This window comes from Elephas maximus, chromosome 15 (genome assembly GCF_024166365.1).
Source record: "Elephas maximus indicus isolate mEleMax1 chromosome 15, mEleMax1 primary haplotype, whole genome shotgun sequence".
In the NCBI taxonomy this organism is placed as follows: Eukaryota; Metazoa; Chordata; class Mammalia; order Proboscidea; family Elephantidae; genus Elephas; species Elephas maximus.
The window spans coordinates 73,933,229-73,945,002 of record NC_064833.1 but is presented as its reverse complement, the minus strand read 5'-3'; the positions used below and the strand labels follow the sequence as shown (position 1 = coordinate 73,945,002).

The window sequence follows — 11,774 nt, the reverse complement described above, 5'->3', positions numbered from 1 at the left end:
GCCAAGGAGTAGCCAACAAGCACCAGATTTATGTGCACTTTGAAAGAAGCACATTCACCATTGGTTTTTTGAGCGGCGCTGTCGCTAGGGAGCGTCCGGCAGGGCGAGGCGGCATCACAGAGAAGCCCGGGCTGTTCGTTACCGTAACCTGGGAGAGGGGCACTCACCCTCCCGCGCGGACACACACACACACAGAGACACGCGCGCGCGCGTAAAGGTGGCGCCCCTCGGCCCCTGTGCGCCCCGGCCCGCCCCCTGCACGGCTCCAGGAGGAGCAGCAGCACCTCCCGCGTTCGCCTCCGCCCCCCGAATCCTGCTGCTGCCGCCCAGAGGGGAAAGGAGCCGCTCCTCCCATTCCCCCTTGCGCTGGGCGCTGCGGGGAGCAGGGGGTAGGCGAGGCCGCGGGCGCGATGAATGAGTTCGCCCCTCGCCGCGGAGTTGTCTGAGTTGGCGGTGGTCCCCGGGATTGCGGCTGTCGGCGCCCCACGTGCTCACCGCGCTCGGCTCCCGGGGCTGCCGCCCACGCTTGAGCACTACCGCGGCGCCGGGGCAGCGGAGGTGCCGAGCTTGCGTCCCCGCCCCAAGTCAAGAGAAAGGAGGGTTGTCCCCGGCCGAGGCGCTCGGCCGCGCGGTCTGCCGGCACTGTCCCCCCAAGCCGGTCTCTCTCTCCATGGCGTCTCATCAGCAAACCCGGATCCAGGCTTACCTGGAGAAGAACAAGATCGGCCCACTGTTTGAGGTAAGGCTCTGTGGAGGAGTGAGGTCCCATTTGTTTTTGAGGGAAGGGGTGCGAGAGCAAAACCGAAGCACCCCCGAGAGAAGGACGGCTAGAAAACAAACGCGCGGGAGGAGGCCCCCCGTGTCGCCAGTTCACTGGCTTGGGTCTGACCCCGCCAGGTGTCTTGGAACGCAGCGGGGCGGGCTCTTCGCCAGTTACCTAGGCGCGGACAGGTGAGCTCGGGAGGGCCTAGCCTCAGCCTGGCAGGGCAAGTTTGAACTGTCTGACTGTCCTGCACACCGCGGCCACATGCACAGGACCCAGACCGGCTCAGAAGGGCGACGCGCAAGGGTGGACACACTTAGACAACCGTACACACACCCACACTTCTTTCCTGGAATTCGCACTATTCCTGCGGGTGGGATTTTTTTCTTAATGTGGGCGGTAGTAGACCCCGGAAGGTGGAGGAGGCGCTTAGAAGGAATACGGTTAAATGGAAGAAAGCTGAACTGGTGAAGAGTAGGTTTCAGAACATGCGGGCTTAAAATTGGCCGACTGAGGGAATAACATTGGTCTTGGACGAAGGGAGGATCCTTTGCATTTCAGAGCCTTTTTTTTTTTTTTTTGATGTTTTAGGGAGAGCAAGGGGCGGAGAAAGGTTCTGGAAAATCACACATGTATCTGTGGGAAGGAGGCATTAGCCTCTGAGCTGTTTTCTCTCGCCATCAAAAAAGTGATGACATAAATACAGTAAGAGAAAGGAAGAGCGGGAGGATAAGAGAAAATGAGAATGGGAGACTGAAACCGGGCTCCGGCAAAGCGTCCCGCCAGTTGCCAGGGTGCTGGCAGGGGTGGGGCTTGCGGGGACCGCAGTCTGATGCCGAGGCCCGCGGGGAGGGACGTCCGCGGTCCTTTTCCCTCCTAGTCCAACATCCAGCAGAGTATGTTTGGGACCGGCCGGTGCAAGCCCTCTCCTGAGAGGAAAGGGGAGGGTGGATGGAGGTTGCCACCCCTAAGAAGCAGTTTTAGAGGTTCCTGGGGCTTCACATGCTCGCGGTGTCTGTACGAGGCTGAAACACCAAAGGGGGACGAGGGTGCACTGGAGATCGGGGAGAATGGAGCAGCTTCTCTGGGACTGAAGAGAAGCGAATGAGAACTGTAGAGACAAAACAAACAAACAAAATGAATTATTGCCCCAGCTCCCCCCCCACCCCAAAAAAAATCGGAAAAGAGAAGGGTATAGTCAAATAGGACTTTTCTCCATGGCGGACGGGTTTCAAATGACGAAGATTTGCCTGCTCCTGCAAGTTTTTTTGCCCAACTTAAGGTTAACGTCTTGAAAGGTATGGTCATTGAAACTCATAGCTGGTTAGGGTCATAAAGTTCTGGAATTGTCTTGATTTTTGCTTCTGCTGAAAGTGTTTGGAAATGAAGTCTATGTAGGAGCAAAACAGTTCCTGGAGCTACCAGATTTCTTTTATTTGCCCTTAGTCTGATTATTATAGGCTATACATAATTCCATACAATTAAAAAAGCAGAAGCATAATAAACCTCTGTGGCACACCGCATTAATAAATAAATGTTTGCAGGCTACTCTCCTAGCATATAAATATGATTTACCAGGAAGGATAAGTGAATTGTTTTTCATAGACGCTGTTCTCATTTGTTATTTTAAAATTCTCAAGATTCTTTCCAACCGATAATAGTGGAGTTTGAAATACGTGTAAACTTTCTACATAATCAGGAAATAAATCTTATTTGATACTTATCAAGTGCTCTTTTTTTTTTTTTAATGCTCACCAGATAGTTCTGCGCTGATTAATTTTAAGCAGTGGAAATGTCTCATTAAAGGGTTAGGCTAATAATATTATAAACAATATTATATGCTTTACTTCATCGAATTTTCAAGTGACATATACATCCCCATTCACTTGGATGGCAGTGATTAGTTAATTTTAAAGGATTGATTGCACATCTACCCTTAAAAATAAATAATTGAATAATAAATAATTGATGGAAGAAAAATGGGTACGTTATCTTCTTCTAAAAGCAGAAAGGGACACAGGTCCTTATGCAACCATTTTGATCATTATTAGAGCTTGGTTTTGAGAGTAGAATTGCATGTACTTCATAGAACTGGAAAATGAGGGCAGGAACACATCACTAGTTTGTAGCCTCTCTCTCTTCGTGCTAGAAAACCTATGAAATGGGTGTTCTTAATCTAATGCCTTCATCAGAGCTCCCTGGACTTCCATCGATCTGGGATTTTGTTAAGCACAGGCTGGCTAAACCCTCTGTCTGGAAATTCTGACTCAGTAGGTCAGAGAAGGGGCCTTCCTTGTATCTGGACTTCAAGAAGCAGTACAAATGATGCTTACATACTTAATCCCGGGGACACATTTTAAGAAAGGGTAACATAGATTAAAATCTCTTTTTACCGATCACATGTATCAGGTGACTCCACGTTTTACTGTCTGCTTTGTTGGGATTTGGTGTGTTGAGGCACTGGAGATAGTGACGAAGGCTTGCTTTAATTTTGAAAATATCTAGGATCTGACTGTATGTGCCCTTTATGGATTTTGTAAGTTAGGAATTTTTTTTAAAGTAACTTTGTGTTCTCGGTGAAGGTTTACACAGCAATTTAATTTCCTGTTCAACAGTTTCTACACAAGTTGTTCAGTGGCATTGACTACATTCTTCATAATGTGGGAACATTCTCATTATTTCCCTTTTAATTATTCCATTCCCATTAATCTCGTTTCACTGTCTCCTTACATTCTCATCTTTGTTTTAAAGTAATTGTTGATTGTTTGGTATCATGTAGGTGATATTCATTATTTTTTCGGCCAGTTCGTTATGTAACTACGAGGTGACATCAGGGGTTAGTTTTGGTTCAAGGTTTGAAGAGTATCTCAGGGCAATAGTCTCGGGGAGCCTTCTGGTCCCAACCAGCCCAATAGGTCTTTTTTTTTTTTTTTTTTTTTTAGGAATTTGAGGTTCTGTTCCACATTTTCTCCCATTCTATCAGGGTCCATCTATTGTGGCCCTGATTAGAGTGGTTGGTAGTGGTAACCTGGTACCATCTAGTTCTGCTCTCAGGTTAGTGAGGCTGTAGCTCATGGAGACTATTTGTCCTGCACACTAGGTTCTTCTTTGAGTCTTTGGTTTTTTCTTAGTCTTTTTTTCTGGATGACTAGACACCAGTAGTTGCATCTTAGATAGCTACTTGCAAGCTTTTAAGTCCCCAGATACAAGACATCAAACTAGGAGGTAGAACACAACTTTATGAAGTATATTATACCAGTTGTCCCACGAGACTATGGTCTTAATTCTTCAAACCCAGAAATCCAATCCTGCTAGGTGTTTGGTTATGCCTAAGAAGCATCTGTAATTGTGCCCCCTGTGTGCTTTTTTGTATTTATGAATATGTGTGCCTACAATCAGATGCATATACATATGCATACATCTGTATGTTGTTGTCCTTGTTAGGTGCCATCAAGTTGGTTTTGACTCATAGAGACCCTGTGTACATCAGAACGAAACTGTGCCTGGTCCTGCGCCATGCTTACAGTTGTTCTGGTTGAGCCCATTGTTGTAGCCAGTACATCAATCCATCTTGTTGAGTGTTTTCCTCTTTTTCATTGACCCTCTACTTTACCAAGCATGATGTCCTTCTCCAGGGACTCGTCCCCCTGATAACACATCCGAAGTACACAAGACAAAATTTTGCCGTCCTTTCTTCTAAGAAGCATTCTGGCTGTATTTCTTCCAAGACAAATTTGTTCGATCTTATGCTTAGCCAACACGATAATTTAAAGGCATCAGTTCTTCTTTGGTCTCCCTTATTCATTGTTCAGCTTTTGCAATTAAAGACACCATGGCTTGGGTCAGGCATACCTTAGTCCTTAAAGTGACATCTTTGCTTTTTAACACTTGAAAGAGTTCTTTTGAAGCAGATTTGCCCAACGCAACTATGCTGCTTGATTTCCTGACCGCTGCTCCCATGAATGTTGATTATGGAACCAAGTAAAACGAAATTCTTGACAACTTCAATATTTTCTCCGTTTATCATGATGTAGTTTATTGATCCAGTTGTGAGGATTTCATTTTTATTTATGTTGAGGTGCAATCCATACTAAAGTCTGTAGTCTTTGATCTTCATCAGTAAGTTCTTAAGTCCTGTTCACTCTCTGCAAGCAAAGTTGTATCATCTGCATATGGCAAGTTGTTAATGAGTCTTCCTCCAATCCTGAAGCCCCGTTCTTCTTCAGATAGTCCAGCCTCTCGGATTATTTGCTTAGTTTACAGTTGTATAAGTATGGTGGAAGTATGCAATCCTGATGCACACTTTTCCTGACTTTAAACTACTCAGTATCCCCTTGTTCTATTCTAGTGATTACCTCTTGGTGTATGTACAGTTTCTGCATGAGAACGATTAAGTGTTCTGGAATTCCCATTCTTCACAATGTTATCCATAATTTGTCATAATCCACACAATCATATGCCTTTGCATAGTCAAAAAATTACAGATAAACATCTTCCTGGCATTCTCTATGTTCAGTGAAGATCCATCTGACGTCAGCAATGATATCCTTCATTCCACATCCTCTTCTGAATCTGGCTTGAATTTCTGGCAGTTCCCTGTTGATGTACTACTGCAACTGTTTTTGAATGATTTTCAGCAAAATTTTATTGGTGTGTGATGTTGATGATATTGTTTCATAGTTTCTGTATTCTTTTTAATCACCTTTCTTTGGAATAGGCACAAATATGGACCTTTTCCAGTTGGTTGGCTGGGTAGTTCTCTTCTAAATTTCTTGACATGGATGAGTGAGTAACTCCAGTGCTGCATCCATTTTTTGAAATATCTCAATTGATATTCCATCAATTCCTGGAGCCTTGTTTTTTGCCAGTGTCCGTAGTGCAGCTTGGACTTCTTCCTTCATTACCACTGGTTCTTGATCATATGCTATCTCCTGAAATGGCTGAACAATGACCAGTTCTTTTTGGTACAGTGCCTCTGTGTATTCCTTCCATCTTCTTTTGATGCTTCTTGTGTTGTTCAATATTTTCCCTATAGAATCCTTCAATATTGCAACTCAAGGCTTGAATTTTTTCTTCAGTTCTTTCAGCTTGAGAAATGCTGAGCACCTTCTTCCCTTTTGATTTCCTAACTCCAGATCTTTGACATGTCATTATAATACTTTACTTTGTTTCTTGAGCCACCTTTTGAAATCTTCCGTTCAGCTCTTTTACTTCATCATTTCTTCCATTTGCTCTAGCTACTGGATGTTAAAGAAAAAGTTTCAGAGACTCTCCTGCCATCCATTTTGGTCTTTTTTTTTTCCTGTCTGTTTAGTGACCTTTTGCTTTTTTCATGTATGGTGTCCTTGATGTCATTTTTCATCTTGTCTGGTATTTGGTTGTTAGTGTTAAATGCATCAAATCTGTTCTTGAGATGGCCTGTAAATTGGGAAGGGATATATGCAAGTTCATATTTTGGCTCTCATGGACTTCTAATTTTCTTTAGCTTCAACTTGAACTTGCCTGTGAACAACTGATGGTGTGTTCCGCCTTCAGCCCCTGGCCTTTTTTCTGATTCATGATATTGAGCTTTTCCTCTATCACTTTCCACAGATGTAGTTGATTTGATTCCTGTGTATTCCCTTCTGCAAAGGCCATATGTATAGCTGCCATTTATGTTGTTGAAAAAGGTATTTGCAATGAAGAAGTTGTTGGTCTTGGAAAATTGTATCATGTGATCCCCAGCATCATTTCTATCTCCAAGGCCAGTCTTACTTCTTTGTTTCCAACTTTCACATTCCAATCACCAGTAATTATCAATGCATCTTGGTGGCATGTTTGATCAATTTCGGACTGCAGAAGTTTATGAAAATCTTCAATTTCCTCATCTTTGGCATTAGTGATTGGTGTGTAAATTTGAATAATAGTCATATTAACTGGTCTTCCTTGTAGGCATATAAATATTATCTATCTCTGACAGCATTGTACTTCAGGATAGATATTGAAATGTTCTTTTATGATGATGAATGAGACATAATTCCTCTTCAATTTGTCATTCCCAGCATAGTAGACCATATACTTGATTGATTAAAAAAGGCCAATACCAGTCCATTTCAACTCACTGATGTCTAGAATATCAATCTTTATGTGGTCCATATCATTTTTGATGACATCCAATTTTTCTAGATTCATACTTTGTACATTCCATTATCTGATTTTTAAAAATAATTTTTATTGTGCTTTAAGCGAAAGTTTACAAATCAAGTCAGTCTCTCACACGAAAACTTGTTACATACTCCCAATTACTCTCCCCCTATGAGACAGCCCTCTCTCTCCCTCCCCACTCTCTTTTCGTCTCCATTTCGCCAGCTTCTAACCTTCTCTATTCTCTCATCTCCCCTCCAGGCAGGAGATGCCAACATAGTCCCAAGTGTCCACCTGATCCAAGAAGCTCACTCCTAACCAGCATCCCTTTCCAACCCATTGTCCAGTCCAAACCATGTCTGAAGAGTTGGCTTCGGGAATGTTTCCTGTCCTGGGCCAACAGAAGGTCTGGGGACTGTGACCACCGGGGTCCTTCTAGTCTCAGTCAGACCATTAAGTCTCGTCATTTTATGAGAATTTGGGGTCTGCATCCCACTGTGCTCCTGCTCCCTCAGGGGTTCTCTGTTGTGTTCCCTGTCAGGGCAGTCATTGATTGTAGCCAGGCACTGTCTAGTTCTTCTGGTCTCAGGATGTTGTAGTCTCTGATTCATGTGGCCCTTTCTGTCTCTTGGGCTCAAAATTACCTTGTGTTCTTGATGTTCTTCATTCTCCTCTGATCCAGGTGGGTTGAGACCAATTGATGCATCTTAGATGGCTGCTTGCTAGCATTTAAGACCCCAGATGCCACTCTTCAAAGTGGGATGCAGAATGTTTTCTTAATAGATTTTATTTTGCCAATTGACTTGTATGTCCCCTGAAACCATGGTCCCCAAACCCCTGCCCCTGCTACACTGGCCTTTGAAGCATGCAGTTTGCTGAGGAAACTTCTTTGCTTTTGGTTTAGTCCAGTTGTGCTGACCTCCAGTGTATTGTGTATAGTCTTTCCCTTCACCTAAAGTAGTTCTTGTCTACTGTCTAATTAGTGAATATCCCTCTCCAACCTTCCCTCCCTCCCCAATCTCATAACCACAAAACAATGTTTTCTTCTCAGTGTAAACTGCTTCTCAAGTTCTTATAATAATGGTCTTATACAATATTTGTCCTTTTGCAGCTGACTAATTTCACTCAGCATAATGCCTTTCAGATTTCTCCATGTTATGAAATGTTTCACAGATTCCTCACTGTTCTTTATTGATGTGTATGTAGTATTTTATTGTATGAACATACCATAATTTATCCATTCATCCATTGATGGGCACCTTGGTTGCTTCCATCTTTTTGCTATTGTAAACAGTGCTGCAATAAAAAATATATATATATTTATTTATTTTTAAACACCCAAAAAATCCCAGTGCCCTCAAAAACAGACATGGGTGTGGATATATCTGTTTGTGTAAAGGCTCTTATTTCTCTAGGATATATTCCAAGGAGTGGGATTGCTGGATCTTATGGTAGTTCTATTTCTGGCTTTTTAAGGAAGTGCCAAATCGATTTCCAAAGTGGTTGTACCGTTTTACATTCCGACCAGCAGTATATAAGTGTTCCAATCTCTCCACAGCCTCTTCAACATTTATTATTTTGTGTTTTTTGGATTAATGCCAGCCTTGTTAGAATGAGATGAAATCTCATTGTAGTTTTGATCTGCATTTCTCTAATGGCTAAGGATTGTGAGCATTTCCTGTGTATCTGTTAGCTACCTGAATGTCTTCTTTAGTGAAGTGTCTATTCATATCTTTTGCCCATTTTTTAATTGGGTTATTTGTCTTTTTGTAGTTGAGTTTTTGCAGTATCAGGTAAATTTTAGAGATCAGGTGCTGATCAGAAATGTCCTAACTAAAAACTTTTTTCCAGTCTGTAGGTAGTCTTTGTACTCTTCTGGTGAAGTCTTTGGATGAGCATAGGTGTTCGATTTTTAGGAGCTCCCAGTTATCTAGTTTTTCTTCCGCATTCTTACTAATGTTTTCCACTTTTATGGCCTTATGGTCAGAGAAGATGCTTTGTAATATTTCAGTGTTTTGGATTCTGCTAAGGCTTGCTTTATGACCCAATATGTGGTCTGTTCTAGAGAATGTTCCATGTGCACTAGAAAAGAAAGTATACTTGGGTGCTGTTGGGTGGAGTATTCTGTATATGCCTATGAAGTCAAGTTGATTTTGGCATTTAGATATTCCGTGTCTTTATTGAGCTTCTTTCTGGATGTTCTGTCCTTCACCAAAAGTGGTGTACTGAAGTCTCCTACTATTATTATGCAGCTGTTTATCTCACTTTTCAGTGCTGATAGAGTTTATTTTCTGTATCTTGCAGCCCTGTCATTGGGTACATAAATATTTAATATGGTTATATCTTCTTGGTGTATTGTCCCTTTTATCATTTTATAGTGTCCTTCCTTATCCTTTCTGATGGATTTAACTTCAAAGTCTATTTTGTAAGAAATTAATATTGCCACTCCTGCTCTTCTTTGATTGTTGTTTGCTTGATATATTTTTTTCCATCCTTTGAGTTTTAGTTTGTGTCTCTAAGTCTAAGGTGTGTCTCTTGTAGGCAGCATATAGACGGATCTTGTTTTTTAATCCATTCTGCCACTCTCTGTCTCTTTTTTGCTGCATTTACATTCAGGGTAATTATGGATAAGTATCATTTTGATGTCTTTTTTTGTGCGTTGTTGACATTTTCTTTTTCCCACTTAATTTTATGTCCTGAGTAAATTATCTTTATGTATTGACCTTTCCTCATATTTGTTGTTGTTGATTTTGTTTCTGCTGAGTCTCTATTTTTTTCTTGTATATTATTTTTTTCTTGAGTAGGATAGTTTGCCTCCTTTGTGGTTACCTTATTATTTACCCCTGTTTTTCTAAATTTAAATTTAACTTTTCTTTCTTTGCATTGCCATATCTTCCTTTCCATATGGCAGATCTGTGATTACATTTCTTAGTCCCTCTTTACTATTTTAATGTTGTCTTCTTTTATATATCATCGCTGTTACCCTGTTTTGAGGTTTTTTTTATTTTTAATCTTGCTTTGTTTTTTTGGATTTCCCTCTCTGGGTTGACTTCTGGTTGCTCTGCCCAGTGTTCTAGTCTTGGGTTGATACTTGATATTATTGATTTTCTAACCAAAGAACTACCTTTAGTATTGCTTGTAGTTTTGGTTAGGCTTTTACAAATTCCCTAAACTTGTGTTTATCTGAAAATGTCTTAATTTCACCTTCATATTTAAGAGAGAGTTTTGCTGGATATATGATTCTTGGCAGGCAGTTTTTTTCCTTCAATTTTGTAAATATGTCATCCCATTGCCTTCTTGCCTGCGTGGTTTCTGCTGAGTAGTCCGAGCTTATTCTTATTGGCTGTCCTTTGTAGGTGACTTTTCGTTTATCCCTCGCTGCTCTTATAATTCTCTTTTTATCTTTGGTTTTGGCAAGTTTGATTATAATATGTCTTGGTGACTGCCTTTTAAGATGTACCTTATGTAGAGTTCGATTGGCATGTTGGATAGATACTTTCTCATCTTTCACGATATCAGGGAAGTTTTCTGCCAACAAATCTTCAACAATTCTCTGTGTATTTTCTGTTATCCTTCCCTGTTCTGGTACTGTAATCACTCATAAGTTATTTCTCTTGATATAGTCCCACAGGATTCCTAGGGGTTCTTTGTTTTTTTTAAATTCTTTCCTCTGATTTTTCTTCAAATATATTAGTGCCACGTGATTTATCTTTGAGTTCAGAAATTCTAGCTTTTACTTGCTCAATTCTGCTTCTCTGACTTTTTATCGAGTTTTCTACTTCTGTAATTTTATCGTTAATGTTCTGAATTTCTGATTGCTGTCTGTCTATGGATTTTTCCAGCTTATTAGACTTTTCATTTTGTTCCTGAATAATTTTTCTAATTTCTTCAATTGCTTTATCTGTGTGTTCTTTGGCTTGTTCTGCGTATTGCCTCATTTCCTTCCTGATGTCTTGAAGGGTTCTGTATATTAAACTTTTGTATTCTGCCTCTGGTAAGTCCAGGAATGCACTTTCATCTAGAAGATCCCTGGATTCTTTGTTTTGAGAGCCTGTTGAGCTGATCATGGTCTGTTTCTTTATATGACATGATATTGACTGTTGTCTCTGAGCCATCTGTAAGTTATTGTATTAGTTTACACTTGCTTACTGTGTTGTAGCTTCTTTCTTTGTTTTGTTTTGGTATACCCCTGTGGGTTGCTTGAGTGAGCTAGCTTGATTATTTTCACCTTTGGAGCTCTGACGTCCTGTCTCCAGCTGGCCAGAGCTGATATCAGGTACATCAGTCTAGGAGTACATTCCTTTTTCTTGTATGAATCCAGCTCAGGTTTCCAGGTAGCTGACATCGAGTGTGTGGTACAGGTTCTGTCTTACAGTCTTAGAGGGGCAGGGGTGATTGGCGTGTATACTGGTATGTGATTGCAGCAGGGGGTCATGCTCTGAACAAGGCAGGGGACTGAGAACTGACCCCTGAGTGTCCCTGAGGAAAGCGCGTTCCTGTTCCCTAGAGTGTGGAGGTGGATGGGTTCTGCAGACGGACCATGGGCACCCAGAGTTTTTGGTTGTAAGGACTGGGAGGTACCAGTTATCTTTGGACCCCTGTTGCGGGTGGCTGGGTGACCTGAGTGGAGCTACCAGTCTTTAGATCCCTGAATTCTTTGTTTTGAGAGCCTGTTGAGCTGATCATGATCTGTTTCTTTATATGACATGATATTGACTCTTGTCTCCAAGCCATCTATATGTTATTGTATTAGTTTATGCTTGCTTACTGTGTAGTAGCTTCTTGCTTTGTGTTGTTTTGTTGAGGACCTTATTCAATAGGCAAAGCTATGTCAAACGTCAAACACCCACCTCTCCACCACACAGCTGAAATGGTTGGAGTCTGCCAA

The 11,774-nt window shown here is 41.7% G+C and overlaps 1 protein-coding gene across 1 annotated transcript in view; it reads left to right on the top strand.

Moving 5' to 3' along the window:
• The first annotated feature begins 232 nt into the window (after nucleotides 1-232).
• C15H8orf34 (chromosome 15 C8orf34 homolog) overlaps nucleotides 233-11,774 on the top strand; it is a 520,738-nt gene continuing 509,196 nt past the window's right edge. Inside the window, 2 exon segments of the mRNA XM_049853855.1 lie at nucleotides 233-663; nucleotides 665-739. Coding sequence (XP_049709812.1) covers nucleotides 415-663; nucleotides 665-739 — 324 coding nt within the window. The 5' untranslated portion in view covers nucleotides 233-414.